At 47.7% G+C, this 19,621-nt stretch overlaps 1 protein-coding gene across 2 annotated transcripts in view; it reads right to left on the bottom strand.

Moving 5' to 3' along the window:
• RARB (retinoic acid receptor beta) overlaps positions 1-19,621 on the bottom strand; it is a 159,952-nt gene that overhangs the window by 22,274 nt on the left and 118,057 nt on the right. For both annotated transcript variants that reach the window (XM_045537873.1, XM_045537878.1), the window contains exon 4: positions 5,901-6,061. In XM_045537873.1, the coding sequence (XP_045393829.1) occupies positions 5,901-6,061 (161 nt within the window). The remainder of the gene's footprint in view (positions 1-5,900; positions 6,062-19,621) is intronic.

Raw genomic sequence — 19,621 nt, forward strand, 5'->3', positions numbered from 1 at the left:
TGCTTACTGGCAAGAAACTGAGGCGCACCAAGTCAGCGGTGGTTCAAGGTGAGACACCCGCGAGGTGACAGAGTGGAGATTGGAACTCGGGTCTCACGACCACCCACTGACCTTCCGCCCCTCCTGGTGTGTCTCTCCTGGGGGGCTGACCTCCCCGAGTTTCAGGTTCTGATTCCTTGGCTGATCACAAATGTTAGTTTTTTAAAAAGAAAGCCACGTCTGCCAATGGCTGTAACTGCTCACAATAGCCTTCCCTTTCTAAAGTCCAGCTCCTAGAAAGTCTTTCAGTGGTTTAATAATTCTGTTTGTGGTCATTTTTCTGAGTAGATTAAGAGCTCCTTAAATCTTCGTAGTTCACATTCACGAGCCCCTCAGAGGACAGCTGACGTCCCACCAAGCCCTGCACGGTGATGAACGGCCTGCCCACGGCAGAGCAGCGGGGGGCAGGTGTACCCTGAGCAGACGGCCCCAGCGGGGCCGCGCGGCCTGGAATCTGTCTCGCTGTCACACCCACACTTTACTGTTCCAGAACCCGGGCATGTGGCTAGGAAACGTGACAAGCCGTTCTTAACAGGATAAAGAGGAGGAGAACTGCCCATTCTGCACACCTCTTCTGTGCCAGAAACTATGCAAAGCGCTCTGACATATTTCTCTCATTGCACCCTCCAGGTGTGAGGCAGGTACATTAAAATTCCCATCACATGGCCAAAAAACGTATCAAAAAATGCTCAACATCCCTAATCATCAGGGAAATGCAAATCAAAACCACAATGAGATACCACTTAACTCTGGTGAGAATGGCCTTTATCAAAAAATCCCAAAACAATACATGTTGGCGTGGATGCGGAGAGACAGGAACACTCATACACTGCTGGTGGGAATGCAAACTAGTGCAACCCCTATGGAAAGCAATATGGAGATACCTTAAACAGATTCAAGTAGACCTACCATTCGATCCAGCAATCCCATTATTGGGCATATACCCAGAAGAACAAAAGTCATTCTTTAACAAAGACACCTGTACCCGAATGTTTATAGCAGCACAATTCACAATCGCAAAGATGTGGAAACAACCCAAGTGCCCATCAATCCACGAATGGATTAGTAAACTGTGGTATATGTATACCATGGAGTACTACTCAGCTATAAGAAATAACGATGATACGACATCTCTTTGGTTCTCCTGGAGAGCTGGAACCCATTATATTAAGTGAAGTATCCAAAGAATGGAAAAACAAGCATCACATGTACTCACCAGAAAACTGGTTTCCCTGATCATCACCTAAATGTACATCAGGGAAGGATACCAATTGGATATCAGACTGGGATGGGGGGTGGGGGGAGGGGATGGGTGTATGCCTACATGACGAGTGCGTTGCGCACCGTCTGGGGAATGGTCATGCTTGAAGGTGCAGACCCGGGGAGGTGGGGAGGGGGGAGGGGATGGAGGTATGACTACATGATGAGTGCTAGGCGCACTGTCTGGAGAATGAGAATGGATGCACTTGGGACTCTGACTTGGGGGGATGGGCGGGACATGGACAATGTATATGACCTGAACTTATGTACCCCCATGATGAGCTGAAATAAAAAAAAAAAAAAATTCCCCTTACACAGGTGAAGGCTCAAATGAGGATGCAACTTGCCAAAGACATGCAACTCCCCAGTAGCAGAGGTAAGATTTGAACCTGGGTTTATGAGGCCCTAAAGCCCAAATGATCGCTAGGGTTTGATCTAAGGAAGACAAGTACACATCCTCAGAGCTAGGACGTTTCCTCTGGTTCATTCCTGGTTCTGCTTTGGCGAGCTCATCTATAAACAGCCATCCTCCTGCTTTCATGCTTTCCACCTTTCCACGTGGAATTCATCCCCATGTTTGTTGAAGGAGGGCATTGGTTAGAAAGCGTCCCAAGGGTACTAGTTCCGCAGCTCGGAGGTAAGCGCCCGGCCCAGGCCTGAGGTGGAGGGAGGTGGGCGTAAGTTTTTCTCTCTTCTCCCACTCCTGCCACCCTGGGACCTGACCACTTGCCCCAAATCTACCCTAATTAGGGAACAAAAAGGAACTACTCCTTCAAAGATCTGTGGTGGGCGTCTGGCTGCCTTTTTTATTCCTCTCCACCCACTTATACCAAAGGCATCTGACAGGGACGCCACGCTGGTGAGGATGACAGGAAGTCTCTTGCAGTGGAAGCAACTGCCTGTCTAAAAAAAGCTCTTTTTAAAAATTGTTGACTCGGAACTAAGAGCTTACGGAGAATGTGTTGTGGCTGCTGTTATTTATTTATCCCCCCACCTACTTCCAGGAAGGATTTGAAGTCGCTCACAATAACAACATGGCTCGATCTGCGTGCAGACAGCAGAGATGAAGGGACAGCCCCCAGCCAGTGAAGGGCAGCGTGCGTCTCGCAGGAGGTTGGCTGCCCAGGGGTTGGGAGCCGGCCTCTGCAGATGAACCTGTATTTCTATTTTCCCTGCTTGACTGAAAGAGGGGCAAAAAAGTCCCCACAAAGTGCTTAGGATGGCGGGCCCCAGTTAGGGCCAATGGTGCCTCATTCCCAAAGTGGGGTGAGTGGGAAGCGGCCGTGGCGGCCCACAGGGAAGCCCCTGTCTCAGGCCAGAAGCAAGTTTCAGGAGTAGGATTTGAATGCAAGTGGCTTAGGGAGATCCCCAGAAGCTCTGGGGGTGAGGGGGGGGGAAGGAAGGTGGCCAGTACAGGCCACCACTGTGGGCGATCGGGACTCAGCCTTGCTGGGGAACTCTGGGAGATGGTTTAGAGAACGCCTGAGAGTTATCCTGCCCCAGGAACACGAAGGTGAGGTGTTTAACTCTCCCCTCTGCCCCCGCCAGCTTCTAGCCAACAGTGGTGGGGCTGCCCCCGGGAGTGTCGGTGCCTCACGTGTGAGCCTTCCTGCAGCCAGGTCACCCCAGGGCATGTGTCCTAGGAGGGGGCAACTGCTCCAAGGTGCACTTGTCCTGCCCTTCTCCAGATCAGAGTGGGACCACGGACACCGTGGGGACTAACTAGGCCATGCTCTGACACCCCCACCTGGGGAGGCGGGAAGGGCCCTGATATATAGTAGCTAATGACCCCAGGTACTGCCTGGCCCAGAAGTCTCCTCTTCCAGGAGGACTCTCCACTCTGACCTCTTTTGCTCTGTATTTTCTAGAGGTAAAAGTTTGATTTATTCCTGGATGACAGCCACCTCTTCCTAACCAGATGCCTCTGAAGGCTCCTGCTTCCATTTCGCCTTGCTGACGACCCTCTTGAGGTATCCTGCGGATAATGTAGCGGTTAAAAGAGCTGCCCCTGGAGTCAGACTGTTCAGGGTCAAGTCTCACCTCTACCACTTGTTGACTACGAAGCGAGGGGAAAGTTGTTTAGTCCTTCTATGCCTCAGTTTACTCATCTGTAAAATGGGGGCAACAATACCCACCTCACAGAGTCCTCATAAGGATTAATATATCTAGAGTATTTGGCATGGTCCCTGGTACATAGTAAATGCTCAATAAGTATTAGCTGTAATAATAACGGTGATGACAATAATAAAGACTACTGATCTCAAACTGTCAATTTCTCTCCATTACTTACAGACTAAAATACAGACTCCTCAGTTAGCATCAAGACTCTGCTGGGCTTTTCCAGTTCCCACTTCCTGCTCACTCTCAGCTCAACACGCTCCTGCCGCCGCCCAGCGCCTGTTTCCTCTCCTCTCCTTGTGCACATTCCCGCTGCCCCAGCCTGACTTGACGTCCCCATTTCTTAGGTCAGGGCTGACGCACCTTGCTACCGAGCCCCAAACAGTGCCTGGAACGTGGCTGGTGATCAACAAATGTTTATAAAAGGAATCAATGATACGCTCCTTGGCACTGGTTACAAATCCGTTCACTTTTCTGCATGGCCCGACGCACGCGGTGTGGGGCCAGGGCCTGGGGCACCAGCCCGCACCCAGCAGGCGGGAGTGCGGCGGGTGCTGTCTCTGCCACAGCACTGCTGCGTAGGTATCTCCAGGTCCCACCGCAGCAGCTTTCCACCAATTGTTTAATTCCACCCTCCCAGCCATTTTACCTCATCCCCATTTACAGATGGGAAAAGTGAGGCTGAGAGAAGTTAAGCAACTTGTTCACAGTCACAGGGCTGATGATGGCGGAGGAGGACTTGAGCCACACTCGGTGCGGTTCCAGGCCCTTGCTGGGGAGACACGGCACCACCTCGCACAGCCTCTGCTCTCCCTCGCAGGTGCAGACGAAAGCTCCCCATGATGTCCGGCCTTGCTCCGCTCTGTGTCCCTGCTCCAGGATGGGATGTGCTCCCCAGGCTCAATGGGCCTGGTCCAGTGAGCTGAGCCTCCGCCTCGGCCTGGCCTGCATGCCAGCATCCCTCTCTTTGGGCCCTGGAAGGTCATCCTGGGTCTTGCCACTCAAAGCACGGCTCACTTGCTCTTCAGAGTGTGGTCTGCAGACCAGCAGCACTGGAAGGTCGTTAGAGGCCCCCCAGACCATGCCTGCTGCCCCAGAACCTGCATTTTAGCAAGTTTGCCAGGTGCTCTGGGCGCACACTGAGGGTGGGGAAGCACCGCTCAAGGTTCTTCCTCTGCTCCCAGCTGAGCCCAGGTCTTTGGTCCGGCCCAGAGGCCTGTCTCACGCAGGCACCAGCCCTTCAGCAGCTGGTGCCACCCGACCGTGCAGCCTCACGCTCCGCTCCCCGGAGAAGCCGCTCCGGCGTGTGGTCACACCGGCTTGCACAGGCAACGCCATGGGCCCAGCCCTGGTCACCCATCCCACCAACATCCGAACACACGACACCACGTGCTCCCCAAGAACTGCTTCAAAGCTCCTCCACTCGCTGTTCTCTTTTCTTTCTGGCGTCATCATTTCATCTTTTCAATCTTCAGGATCTTTCATGCTATTCTTTTTCTGCCACACCAGTCACTAAACCAGCAAATGTTGTGATATTTGGATTTTTTTTAAAGTATGTTTACTAGCATCTTAGGCAAGCAACCTAAGCTATTTAAAGAGGCCAGAACAACAGTCTAGTTATATTCATTCATTCCTTCTTCAGATATCTATTGATTATCTATTATGTGCCATAAACTAGGAATGTATATCAGTGAACTCAATACATGAAAAATCCACTTCGAAAAATTAAAGCACCTCGTGTGTGACATCTCTACCGGCACAACCTAGACCAGGCAACACATGCCTCCTACCTCTTTATCTCACTTTCTCTTTTCTTCCCTTCTCTTTAGACCTGATCTCGGTGAAAGCAGAAGGCTGGGGAGCGGAGGGGGAGCACTCACCCAACGGGGGACAGGTCACGGCTGCCCTCAACTTTTCCAGGCCCTGTTAGTGGTTTTATCCGCATCCTCTCACTGAAGGCAGACTCGGCCCAGGGGATGGCCCTGACCATCTTGGCTGGATTTTACAGCTGGATTGGTGTTTTCAAAAGACTGACCCCCTTCCTGGCCCCTCTGGGTCCCCTCTGTACAGGTGTCTGCCATGACCCATGTAATACTTCACCGGTGTCACTTGACTCCATCACCAGATCAAAGTCCCTGAGAGCCGCAACAAATATTAATGGTTCATGGTGCCAGTGCCTAGCACAAGGCTTGGCATGTAGTAAGTGCTCAGTTAATGCTTCTTGAGTGAATGCATGTGTGTTTGACTGAATTGAGGAAACACTCACCCTACTCAGTGCCTGCCAAAAGCCTTCTACGTAGAGGGAGGTGGTCCCTGCATAGCCCCACTCGGCTGAAATGCAAGTCCTGGGCTGAGTTTGGGTGGACATCCCTGCCAGGCCCAGGACAAAGTGTGTGGGAGTGTGTGTATGTCCGTGAACACACACACGTGTGCAAGGGCCTGTGCCCACAGTCCCAGCTGCCTGGGGCGGGAGCATCTCTTACCGTGGTGTATTTACCCAGCTGGCAGAGCGAGGGAAAGGTCTCCTGGTGAGCTTTACGGATCTTCTCTGTGAGATCGTCCAGCTCAGCTGTCATTTCGTAGCTTTCTGTGCATTCTTGCTTCGAAGGCTCCTTCTTTTTCTTGTTCCTGTCATTCCTGACAGCTGGAAACAAGAGAGAAAGCAAATCAGGGATCACTAAACGCTACGCCTGCACTGTCTGAGCAGGGAGGTTCCATCTCCCAACACGGCCTTGGAATCACCTAACATTTGGAACAGGAACAGCGGGAAAAGGTGGTGTAAATGCATCTCCTCGGAAAAGGGATTCGGCAGCCGTGTCCGTGTGTGCACGTGCCAGTCGGTTCTTACGGAAAGCTAGGCTCACCCGGGCAGCTTACAGTCTTGGCTTTTTGCAAGAGAACTTTCTATGCAGACTGATTCCTTGAAGAGAGGAGGATTTTTCCAAGAGCTTTACCTCCCCATTCCAGAGGGGATGCCCTGAGAGACACCGCCAGGGAATCCCTCTTGCCCGAGAGTCAGGTCCCTGAACAAAGCCTCTGTCGCCTCATAATAGGTATTTCCTAGGGAAGCATTTTGGTTTCTTTGCTTTTCAGTTTTCTGAATTCACTGACCGGCACTTGTGAAGGAACTCGTCTGAGAGGTGATGGGAGTATGGTTTCTGTCCCTTCACGTTTTTCCACTTCCTAAACTTTCTGTATTAACCATGCAGTCTTTTGTTATTTATAAGGTTATTTAAAAATAGTAACTGATGCAGCATGAACCCCTCAGCCTGGAAAACTACCTGTTCACTTGTTCACTCACAGGTGCTTTCCCTCCACGCCTCACCTGGCCCTCGGGCCCCTCGGCAGGTGCGTGTCCCTCACCTCTGCACGCTCCAGTCGAGTGCGGCGCTGGGCACGCGGTCAGGCCCAGCACACGGTGCGGTGGAAGCCCGTGCTCCCTCCCACCGCACAGGCCTTGTGGATGACTTCAAATCTGCGTGTAACTCAAAGCTCTAGCCCCTGGCTAGGATCTCCTGGGGAAGGAAACTGAAACCCAGGGAGGCTGACAGGTGAAACCAGACCACACCACCCCCTCCGGGGACGTTCCCTGGGGACGCAGGGGGTGCCAGGCTGGATGCCGCCTGGCTGTGCATACCACCACCGTGACCTGGGAATCCGTGCTGCAAAATGACCCAGGGCATAATCTGATCTGCCCTAAGAGGATCTGGCCTGAGCTGCCTCGCCGAGAGCACATCGGTGATTCGAGAACTGGCAGTTCTCTGGGTCTACGTTATGAGAATCCCCATGCTTGGGTTAGGAGCTGAGGGCAGAGCAAAACAGCAGCAGCAGCAGGGGGAGAGGAGAAGAGGTAAAAGGAAAGAAAAAGGGAAGGGGGCGAATGGTACTGAAAACCACAGTGTCTGCAAAGCCAGGCATACCTGACTGGGAGCGAGGGCAGCTGGGGAGGAAAGGAAAGGAACATTTTGTTTAGTATCTTCTTGAACATGGTGGTATTGGGAGCTTCGTCCACAGCCCCTCACTTAATCCCCCTTATCAAGCAGGCAATTTTAAACCCATTTTACAGATAAAGAAACTAAGTCTCAGAGAAGCTAAGGAATGTCAGCTCAAGTTTATGTGGCTGACAAGTTCTTTCCTCACTTGGACTCACTCACTTATTCCTAAGGAAGTGGACAAGTGTGAGGAGAACACCTCTCCGGATGGTTTCCTTCCCCCAGGACTCTGAAATGACACTGCTCAGGGGTCCGAACATTTCCAGATCACTGGCGAAATGAGTGGGTAACGCAGCCTCAACTGTATTCTTTTCTGGAGCAGACTGGCCCCTTAAGGCCTCTGGGACCAGACGCTTCCCAGAAGGAGCAGGATGCAGGGTGGGAGGGTGTCGTGGTTCAGAGCAGGGAGAATACGAAGAATGTGGTCAGCGAAGGAGACACACACAGTGAGGGAGGAAGGGGTGGCACGTGGTGGCAGAGGTGCCACAGGCTCTCAGGGGGCCAGACTCCCTCCTTCCCTCGCGTCTGCCAATGGCCCTCTTCTTTAGCTAAAGCAAAGCCAAATCTAAGCGGCAACGGTCCTTCCGAAACAGCCCTGAGGAAAACAGGTTGGCAGTTCCTCAAAAAGGTAAACCTAGAGCTACCACATGGCCCAGCAATTCCTCCCCTAGGTATATGCCCGAGAGAACCAAATATACATGTCCATGCAAAACTTGCACATCAATGCTCATAGCGGCATTATTCATAACAGCCAGAAAGTGGAAACGACCCAAATGTCCATCAAGTGATGAATGAACAAAATGTGGTATAGCTTTATAATAGAATATTATGAAAAAGATTGAAGTACTGATATATGTTACAACGTGGATGAACCTTTGAAAGAAGCCAGTCACAAAAGGCCACATGTGTTATGATTCTGTTTATACGGCATGTCCAGAATAAGCCAAGCCATAGACAGAAAGAAGACTGGTAGTTACCAACGCTGGGTGGAGGGAAGATAGGAACCGAGTGCTAACGGGTACAAGGTTTCTTTTTTAGGAGGTAAAAATGTTCTGGACTTAGATAGTGGTGAAGTTTGCACAACTTTGTGAATATGCTACAAACCACTGAATTGTAGGCCAGGTGTGGTGGCTCATGCCTGTAATCCTAGCACCCTGGGGGGCTGAGGCGGGAAGATTGCTTGAGCTCAGGAGTTTGACACCAGCCTGAGCAAGAGCCAGACCCCGTTCTCTATTAAATAAATAAATAAAGACATACCACTGAGTTGTATACTTTCAAATGGTGAGTGTTATGCTGTGTGAATTATATATCTCAAAACACCACCAACAACAAAATCCCAGAGCCCTGAGGGAGGCCACAAGTCACTGAACATCAGCAACTGCTCTGAGCAGCCTCAGAGGCCAAGGTGGCACCTATGGCCACATAAAACACAGCAGTGACAGTAATACCATCTAGTGAGTGCTTAGCTAGTGCCATACGCAATTAAGAATCCTAGCTCACTAAACCTCACGGTAACCAGGGTGAGGTGGGCATTACGATCCCAGTTCCATACTCAAGGAACTTGAGGCCTAAGAACACCCTGTTTGAAAGTATTCAAGTGAGGATTTCAGTGGAATTTGCAGAAAAGCAGGAAGAGGGACCACAAAACAACCAACCACCCACCCAAGGATCACCCATCATCCCATCCTTCACTGTCCCCCACCCACCCCTGGGCCCCTTGAAAATTTGGATGAGCAAACACAGCTCTAGCGGTTTACCTGGGAGGGAGGGGACACTGTGGCTCTCATCACAGGGCATCTGAAGCAGGCCAAGAAAGGCAGGGGTGAGGTCATGTGGGAAGGAAGCCTTGGTGAGCTGCAGCTGAGGACCAAGTGCGGGGCTCAGTTGGTTGGGCAGTGACAGCACCCTCCACTTGCAAAGCCAGGGCATCGTCTTCTGTGCTTTGGGGCCCCATTAGGGGCACCCTCAGCAGCTACCTGGCTGCCAGGGGACTAGTGCATAACTTGAGGCTGCCTGCCAGACTCCTCTTGTCTCCTGAGCAAAGTCCCATTACTACCGTCTCTGTGACTAAAAAAACTCCTGGGACTATCGGAAACTCCTCTGCACCTACACAACGCAGTAACCCCTCTGGCGATAATGCTCCAGTTACACAAAGCTCCATAAGTTGATGGGCAAATTTTCTACATATGTGGCTTCAGCAACTGCTCCACTCAGTGGTTTCAAACTGTGGCGGAACACAGACACGGCATTTGGGCCAGGTGTAGGGAAGGCTGTCAAGAACTACCAGGATCAAGGAGGTGACACGTGCACAGGAAGCCCTGAGGGCTGCGGATGGTGGCTTTGTCCAGCTTCTAGGTGCCATCGGCCCCTCTGAAGCCTCATGTACAGCAGCTCCTGGGGCAGGGCAGGGGCTTGCCCCCTTGTAGGCCACCGGTGGGTCTGGGGCAGAGGGTGACACAGGGGCTGCAGGGGAAGCCATAGGATTTGGCACAAGTGTCACCTCCACTGTTTACCACCTGGGGCCGACCCAGAGGTGTCAGCTCCTCTCAGAGCCTCTCTTTCTGGGACAGCAGTAGCATCCGCACAGAGACGTACGGGTGGTGCACTAGGTGGGAAAGAGGGAGCCTACTGGAAAGCCTCACGTGGGTTAGCTATGCAGGAAGAAGAATTAAGGACCTTCTGCGGGGAAATGGGTGGACCCGAATGCCAAGGACTTATGGGGCCCATGGCTGTCAGTGGCAGAGGAGACTTGCCGTAAAAGTTATACTTGGAGAAGCCGTCTGGTAGCAGCACCAAATGAGCCGGTGGACTCACTTGTGCCTTTCTTGTTTTGTTCATTCATTCAATTAATATTTATTGAGCATCTACTATGTGCCATCTGCAACACAGGACGGTTCCTGCTGCCATGAAGCTCACTTATGGGAGAGACAGACATTAATCATATAAAACAGTGACAGCAATAATAATAGAATATTGGCATCACTATCATAATATGTACTGCAATTCACATACTGGAGTATTATTTATTATAATAGTGAAGCTGTTAGTTACAACGATTGCAGAGCCATCAGGCACTCATTGAAGCCCTCTATTCCCGATAGGTCACTCAATCCTCACAACAACCTGAGAGGGTGGGTATCATTATTACGCCCATTTTGCAGGTAAGAAATGGAGGTGTAGAAGGTGGGTGGCCTGCCTGAGCCCGTGCATCCAGTGAACGACATAACGGGGATCTGAACTCAGGAAACCTGGCTGCAGGGGGCCCTCTTAACCATGGTGCTCTGCTGTGACTGTCGTGTGCACACACGATTCCAGAGTGGTAAGTGCTGTGGAGGATGCTACAGGGAGCTCTGCGTGCGTATTAGTGGGTGTGGGGATGGGGGGACCCTGCTGGTCCCTGACTGGAAAACTAATGCTGGGAATGGGGTATGGGATGGTGGGCAGGGAGCCCATGACTCTCCTCTCTGTACAACTGAATCTCAGCCCCAAAGGCCACCTGGGATGTTCAGTGGCTGGCCTCTTCTCTCACTTTGATTGCAACTGGCTGGTATATCCACCTCTATCTATGTCCCTGATGGACCTGGGGCTTTGACAAGCTGGTTTTAGGCTGGAAAGCAGCCCTGGAAGGCGTGGGGAGGCGTGGGGAGGGGCACACACTGTCACACCTGCATCAAAGCCTGCTCCACGTGCCCTCGCCTCCCGGTCTATGAATGTCTGGAAGGCAAGGGCCATATTTTATTTGTCTCTGTGTCCCCAGGGCTTAATCTAGCATCTGCCCTACAGTGGGGGCCCAAAAACGGTTTTGCGAATGACAAGGTGGACATGTGACTAAATGGGGAGTTCTGACCACTGTCAGGGCCTATGGGCGGGCGGCAACACAGAGCTCACCTGAGCCTCTTTCTTCTGGAAAGTAAAGGTGTCACCATCACCCAGGGCCTGCAGGGGGGTGGCTAACTGTTCTCTACCCTACACAGCAGCCAGGAGCTTGATAAGCAGGTGGGGCATCCAGAGGGTCACAGGTGTGATTTATACACCTGACGGAGCCCGGCCGATGTCTGCAGAGTGCTCCTTAGATGGAAGGTACTCCATAAAATATCAAGTGTTCTCCTTGTGAGGGGCTAAGTGCTACAAATCAGATTTGGTGGCATAAAAGTAACATATTTATGATCCACTATCATATTGCAAATGAAATGAATGTAATAAAAGTGTCACTTATACAAATACCTCTGATGTACGGATCTCAACCTATGAATATGAAAACAGACACCCAAGCACTTTTATTTGAATGTCTAATCATGGAAATAAATGAAGTCATGTTCATTTTAATGTGTGCACTTGTGCATGTATCTGGAATATTGATTTCCATGCACACAATAAAAATTAAATGCAGGAAACATGCAAAAGATGTGGATTTCACTGGGATTCAAGAAGAGATGAAAACAATGCTTCACTAAAAATTCCTTCACATCAAAAAAAAAAAAAAGGGAAAATACAATCAATAATATTTTTGTCCATAAAGTTCTTTATATTCAGTTTAGCAAAGGAAGCATAATGGTCTATTTATTCTTGCTTGAAAATTAAAGTCTGGGATTTGTTCATCTTGACTCTTCGGCTCCCTGCTAACTGCCAGAATAATGGGTCACAGTTGATGATTCGAGCTATGTGGTTGTCATGAGTGGGCAAGGGCTGTAACTAACATGCTGATATACTTAAGAGAAAAACATACAGTTTAATTTGAGTTTGAAAATTATTTTCTAAACTAATTATGTCCGTGAACTACCATAGATCTGAAGGCAGGTAGATCTACCACTAATTGTTAGAGACACACTTTTCCCAAAATTTAAGGATTTGGGGGTTGGTGCTCAAACAGTTCCCACAACAGGCCCCACTGTAAAGCTGGGGTAAGTAAATACCACATCAGACTCTCCTTGAAGGTGGGGACTATGTCTTTTTCCCAATACAGTGCCTGCCACATAAATGTGAGTTGAAATTTGAACAAATATATCGAGAAAGAAGGTTAGTGAACGAGGCTGCAGCTAGGTTTTCTTGCTACTAACGAGACACACGGTTTCAGACCTGGCTGAGAGTCGGGCACCTGAGAGTGTCTGTGGAATGAAGAAAGCCCTTTCATTCTGTGAGACCTTGAATTCAGGATTTGTGAAGTGGAGCTCAAAACAGAATCACCAAAGGACTGCTCCAAACCCGCGACACGGCAGCGTACGTGCGAGGACTTCAAAAGGCGACTGGATGCTCCACACAACTGCAGGTGTAAGGGACGACCTGGTGTCCGTCGTGCCAGCAATCAAACAAGGAGCATACTTCGAATTTTTGCAGAACATTACATATTCAAGTCTTGGGGGAAACAGTCTGAACATAGCATTCTGAGAGTTTAACAAGGATCCTCCAGCCTAGCTCAGCTTCTTAAAGTTATTCAAAAAAGTTATAGAAAAATGCCAGAATGTACAGATGCCAAATACTTCTTTTTAGTTAAAGTGGGATGCTATACTAACAAGACGTTCAAAACAATTTTAAACACATTTTCCCTTCACTGGTTGCTTTTAGATATGGAGATTTTACCTCTTCTTGAGTGGACAGTGTTCCAAATACATTTTTCCTCCTGTCTGGGCCGGCGCGGTCAGCGCTATTGTGGTCGCTTTCATTTTTGGGCAGTGGTGGGCATCCTCACAAGGCAAGAGATTTGGAGTTTAGGGGCTCTGTTTTAAGTGAAAAATTCTTTTCTTTGGACATATGAACTATAGGAAATAAGTTGAACCCCAGAGATGAGGGAAAAGAAAACATTCTGGCATGATGTATAAAAGCAGGAGCTCGACAGTGAGTAGCTGAGAAACTGCATACGATTCCGAGCTGCTTTCCTTCATAATCTGCAGTACCTCTTCGTACATTCCCTTTGGCAGCAATGGGTTACTATCAATGACGGCTTTACCTCAATCCTGACCACAGAAGGTGGATGTGTCTTTGGTTTCGTGTTTGTGACGGAGCTGTCCAATATAACCAAGAGCTGACATGCAGGTCTTTATTGATGGCATAAAACTGAAAGCTAAAAAATTTAAGTCATTGAGGCCGGCCATCTCCTTTTTAATTAGGAGTAAACACACCTACTGGATGACCGATTCATCTTGTTTTTAAAAACCTCTGATCTAGAAAAAAAAAGAGTTTAGTATCCACTTGCATCAGCAATTTTCATAGGCAGGAAATTCTTTGCTATACCAAGCTCACTTCTGCTGAAGCCTAACATACTCCTATGTATCTTAAATACTGTTTAGTGGGTCTTTTAACTTTTTTGGAAAAAAAAGGCAGGCAGCATCATATTCAGGAATCAATAATCTTAAAATAGGAGTCACATATAGCTATGGTGAAAAAGTTGAGTAGAGATATGTGCACATCCCTTTATATTTCTTTCACAGACTAGGCATAAGCTGCCTTTCAAAATAGTATCTGATGGAGGGCAGGAAGGCAAAAGGAAAACTCTCAGCAGCAGACTGTTCCAGGTAAAAGACTGTTCCAGGTAAAAGACTTGTATCATGGTCTGTGTCACATATATTCTTTATAATAAGTTATGTGCTTTCAAATATTAAACAACAGTCTCTATCATAATAAATTATAATAGTAAGATTTTTCATTCCTACTGTTCTCTAACCCCAGTCAATGTTCAGCAAATGAACTGAAGTTTTCCTTGATATTCTCATCATACTTTTCCTCTTAAAATGGTTTTTAAAATAGAAATGAGGTTTCTCTCAGCTTAGGAAAAGTTCTGAGAAGCAGAAGTTCTGAGAAACCATGAGGAGGAGAGCCCAGCTGTTCTGGCCAAGAGCATTCTAGATCAACGTGGAGCCAGCCTACCCCTGCACCTGGGAAAGAACTTAGGGAAGATCAGCACGTTGCCTACCCGATCTACAACTGACCACAGACTCACGAGAGAGCCCAGTGAACCCAGAAGTACAACCTGGCTGATCCATGGTCTTGTGAGCAATAACAAATACCTACTGTTTCAAGCCACTGAGCTTTGGGGGTAGTTTGTTACATAGCAAGAGCTAATTGATACAGTCTATGCAGAGAGTGGTTTTACACAATAGTAGCACAAGCCCACATGCCTTTTACCCCACAGGATACTTGAATAAATGGTTGCTTTAATTTAGCAGTTAAGGAAAGAAAGAAAACATATCATCCCTGAAACTCAAAGGTCCAGATCCCACCCAACACACAGCAATGGTGGAACTGTTTCCCAAAGGTCCGAAATAATATGAAATGAACTTTGAACAAATAGGAAGGACACTGGGGAAAAATTCCAAAGGCCTGTATTTTAACCTATCATTTACTAACTGTTCAAACCCAGGATAGTCTCTTAACATCTCTGAACCTCAGTTTTCTCACCTAAAAAATGAGGACATTATTTTTTTTGTCTATGGCACACAGAATTCTCGTATATATTTAGATATATAAATGATTGCAACAAAGTGTAACATGTACAAAAATAGTGGGAGTCCTATACCAATTTACTTATTCACCAAACACTTCTTGAGTCTCATAGCTACTGAAGATACTGAGTCAAACAAAGCATGGTTTTCCCCTCAATAGATGAAATGCACATGATATATAATACAGAACTTAAGAGTTCAATATACACGAATGCTTTGAAGTGTGAAATGCTACGGCAGCAGTGGAGGGAGGAAGGAAGGCGGAATGAAAGAGGAAAGGAAAGTAGGAAAGGAGGGTAGAAAATGAGGGAGGGAGGCAGGGAGTGAGGGAGGAAAGAATTTTTATGCAAGATCAATGTTCCAGCCTGGTGCCATATAACTGGAGATTAAGGGGGAAGATAGAGTTTAAGAACTGGCAGTTCTTAAACCTTCAGTGGGTTCATCTCTTATGTCAGGACTTTCCATCTGAACTTGGCTTAGTAGATAGATATGACCACATTCACTTTTTTGGGATTTGACTTTTTCAGATATTGCTTGACATACTTGCTGAATTTCTGCCTGAGCCATCCATGTGTCAATAAGGCATCTGAGAGAGACAGACAAATGGCTTGTAATTTTGCCAGTTGTTTGCCAGACACCCTATTTAGGATATTAATGTAGAGAAGGTCCTGTATATATATTGTCAAATAAATTTTAGAAACTCAGATCATTAGAGAAAGGGTCTACATGTGGATATGTGGATGTTTATATTAATATTTAGCTTAAATGGAAAACTTCATGGCATTTCAAATGGTTTATGTCAGCTGTATACCCCTAAGTGATTCTCATTGAGCTCCTTGAAGTACTAAAGTTTCTGAGAGTCTTCAGAATCTCCAAGTAGGTGTAAATCTTGTTCAGTATAGCTTTTGTTCTAAATGCATTCTATTAATCTTAATTTTTAGAGAATTGGCAGTCCATGTATGAGATTTATACTAGCCCACTATTGGATATGATTAGTCAATTAACCAACATCCTTTCTTAATAATTATGGCTCTGAAATCTCTTTTAATTTTCTTTTTTTATCCATCCATCAGTCTGTCGATCAATCTATTTGTCCACCTGTCCACCCAATTATTTACCTATTTATCCAGTCCTTCTATTGATCCATTCCTTCACCCATCCATTTGTCTATCCTCTCATCTCTCTTTGTTTATTCACGCAGCTGTGCATCCATCGGTCCTACTTTTCCTACATTGGTCTGTCCATCCACTTGTCCATCTGACCATGTTTTTATCCATTCATCTGTCCACCTACTTGTCCATACATCTATTTTTTACCCATTAATCAATTTATCCATCTTCCCATCTATCCATCTAACCACTCATCCATCTATCTATTTATTTCTTTTTCTGTTGAAATAGTTATTAAGTACTTAAACTGTGTCTGGCACTATGATAGATGTCAAAAAACAAGCTTGAGAAGGTATCATTTCAAGAGATTCACCCTCTAGTAAAAGACACAGTCACCTTAATAAATAAGTATCATGCCTTGAGCTAGATGCCAGAAAAGAGATATTCACTCATTGATTTAAGCAATAGGAATACGAAAATCTAAGGAGCAGGTTGTGAGTTAGTACTTAGACCCACAGATGAGACAGCTGATGGGTTAGTCTGAGGAGCCACGGAGAAAAATCACAGGGGAAAGGAATCTTGAGTGACATGCCCTACAAGAGTGTACTAGGTCTTTTTCACTCAGGTATCCGCAGTGAACGGTCCAGTGTCTTTCCCACAAGAAATGCTCAACTTATATTTCTTAAATGAAAGGGGCTTGGAGGGAGTAGGAGATATTCTGGATGAAGGGAACAATATGTGCACAGGCCTGAGGGCTGGAAAGAACATGGCTATGTGATGGAAGTTGGCTTTGGGAGGCTGCTGTGACTACAGGGAAACATGGAGACAGGGACAGGTGGGGAGAAAGACCAGACTGATGTAACGAGGGGAGAGAAGTGGGAGTGTAGGGAGGCACCAGGAGGGCAAATACACTGGACTTGGCCACAGACTGAATGTGCAGATGAAGACGATGACTTAGAGGTAACAATAACCCCGGTTTTAACCCTGGTACCGGGCTGCCGATGGCACCACAAAAGAGAAGAAAATTAGGGGAGCTGGTAGGGAGTAGGGAATCCAGTTTTGGGCAGGAAAATGATGAATTTGGTTTGAGGGGAGGTGAATCAGAAACCCAGGTGGCAAATCCAGAGGCTTGTTAGGGAGATGGCCGTGTGGATTTGGTAAGAGAACAGCCTGGAAGTTAGATTTCTTAGGAGTCAGCCTGAGAGGTGACTGCTGAAGTCATGAGAGGGCACGAGCAATCTCAGGTGAGAGGGGAAAGGGAAAAGGGGAGAGCCAGGAACTGATGCTTGGGAGTGACCAGTAGTTGGCAGGAAAGGGAAGAGGACACTGCGATGGAAGCAGATGAACTTTGGGCAGGGATTAGAATAGCAAAAAACTGTAGAAACCAATGGAGAAAAGATTTTGAAGCAGCAGCAGCAGCCTGGCCAAGTGTCCAATGTAGCCGCCAGTCAGAAAGGATGAAGGAGAAGCAAAGTTCATTGGTTTTGGCAACAGAGAAAGGGGTGACTGTCAAGAGAACATTTCTAGCAGAGCAATGAGGATGGAAGCCAGGCTTGGGGTGCAGGGTGGAGAAGGTTAAGATGAGGCCAGAGAAAGTCCTTCAAAACTCAATCTAGGAAATAAACTTGGGTCCAAGCACTGGAAAACATGTTTTTCTGCAATCAAACCTGTAAGAGAGATCAGCAAAACCACCCATGTTTACAAACACGAAAAGGCTGTATGAATTTCCCACAGAACCTGAAATTGCTCATGGGTAGAGGCTCACTGGAGGGTCAGTCTGGAGCAACGAAATCTTGGAAGACACATACACTTAAGAACTGTCTATGTAGGTATCCAAAGCACGGGGAGGGACGGCTAACCAAAGGCTGAAAGATGGGAGTGCCGTCCAGGCAGAAGACAGCAAGCTCGCAGGCCTGGAAGGAGGCAGCAGGGCAGCTTTGAGGCTTTACAAGGGATAGGGTGGGGCTTGCAGTTCAGGGTTGAGGCTGGACCACAGCGCATGTGATCTTGCAAAGCTTGCCAAGGAGACTTGGGCTTCAAGTTCATTTGGGGTGGCAGTGGTAGCGATATTATCAGAGTTGCCTTTTATTAATAGAACCATCTCTCTGTGCATGGTGAAGAAATGACCGGGGATAGAGCGATTACTGAGGTGGTGCCAGAAGTTCCAGGTGAGAGGAGAGTGATGTCTGAGCTAGGGAGGGGCTGTGGGGAAGGGCCAGGGGAAGGAGGGTGGGGTGTCAGGTGGTGGCAAGAGTCAAGGGTGACAGCTGGTTTCCAGCTTGGACAAGAGTGAGGGAGCAAAGGAGAAGGAGCAGGATGTATGGAATTCCAGGTGCCCTTGTGCCATCCAAGTGGTGTTGTCCAGTGTGTGCCATATGCAACTGGCTATCTGGGTCTCAGGCTTAGGAGAGGTGACTGGCTGGAAACAGAGGCTTGGGAAACATCCACTTATGACTAAAATGACAGCCATGGAAAGTGAGGGCAAACTCCTTAGGCCCTCTGGGTTTTGTTTCTTCCAGCTCTTTACTTCTAGGAATTGATTTAATATGAAATAGACTCAATCTGGAACCTGACACTTACTCATTCTACTAATAGTTACTGAGCTGCTACTGTGTATCCGATGCTGGTGTAGCCAGTGAGGATGCAGAGGAAACCAAAGCTGAAAGTCCCTGCTTTCATGAAAATTGTGCGTGGGCACGTGTGTATGTGGTAGAGGGAGGAGGCAACAGCACGTGGTAACACAGGGAAAGTTCCTTCACGTATCTGAAGACTCCCCAGCAGCACACCGCCATTGTGAGAAAGCACCTTAAGCAAGGATGGATCCATATCATTTACTGACCTGCTATGGACATCAGGAATTGTCCACAAGGATTACTATGAGAAAATATTAACTATTCCTTGCCCTTGACCTTGAAATTCTGACCCATTGTGGAAATTCAAACTCAAAATCGTTCGCTGTTATAGACCAGTTTCTCAAATCAGGGCTGCAACGTGGACCCCGACTTCTCTTGTGTCCCCCTCAGCTGTTAGTACAGTTTGGCGCGAACAGGCGACATCACTGCCATCGGCGTCCCACCCCTTCAGGGCTGCTGCGCTCTGCGAAGTGTTTAACATATTGTCTCATTTAACTCTCACAGCCACTGCATGTAGTAGGTGACACTATTACTCCCCAAGTTGCACATGAGGAAACTGAGGGCAAGGGACTTCAGAGGTCACATTTAAACCAGTAATCTACGGGGTCAGAATTTGAACCCACTTCTCTATAATTCCAAAGCTATATATTGCTCATAAAATAATTCTTAAAACTTTTTATCTTTTCAAAAGCTTAGTGTTGGTAACAAGAACATAATGAGGACTGTAACTAAGGAATGTTTCTACTTGGCCTTGGCTGCCCAGAATGCCATTGAGGGGTCACTCTCAGGCCACATGTGTTACTAAAAGAAAATGTTAAAAAATGAAACAGCAGAAATAAGTCACGGCCCCCAAGTCAATCTCAGCATATGAAGTGTTAGGCAGAATTGCAGCCAACGCAGCCTTCCCCTGAGTGAACATATCACTTTCTCAATATAAATAGATCATCCCAAACTGCGCTGTCTATAAAGGATTGCTGAATCCTATTTAGTTCACAAAAATCCTCTTTCTGGCCTACAGAACTTTAATTCTCAGG

This window comes from Lemur catta, chromosome 1, assembly GCF_020740605.2.
Source record: "Lemur catta isolate mLemCat1 chromosome 1, mLemCat1.pri, whole genome shotgun sequence".
Lineage (NCBI taxonomy): Eukaryota > Metazoa > Chordata > Mammalia > Primates > Lemuridae > Lemur > Lemur catta.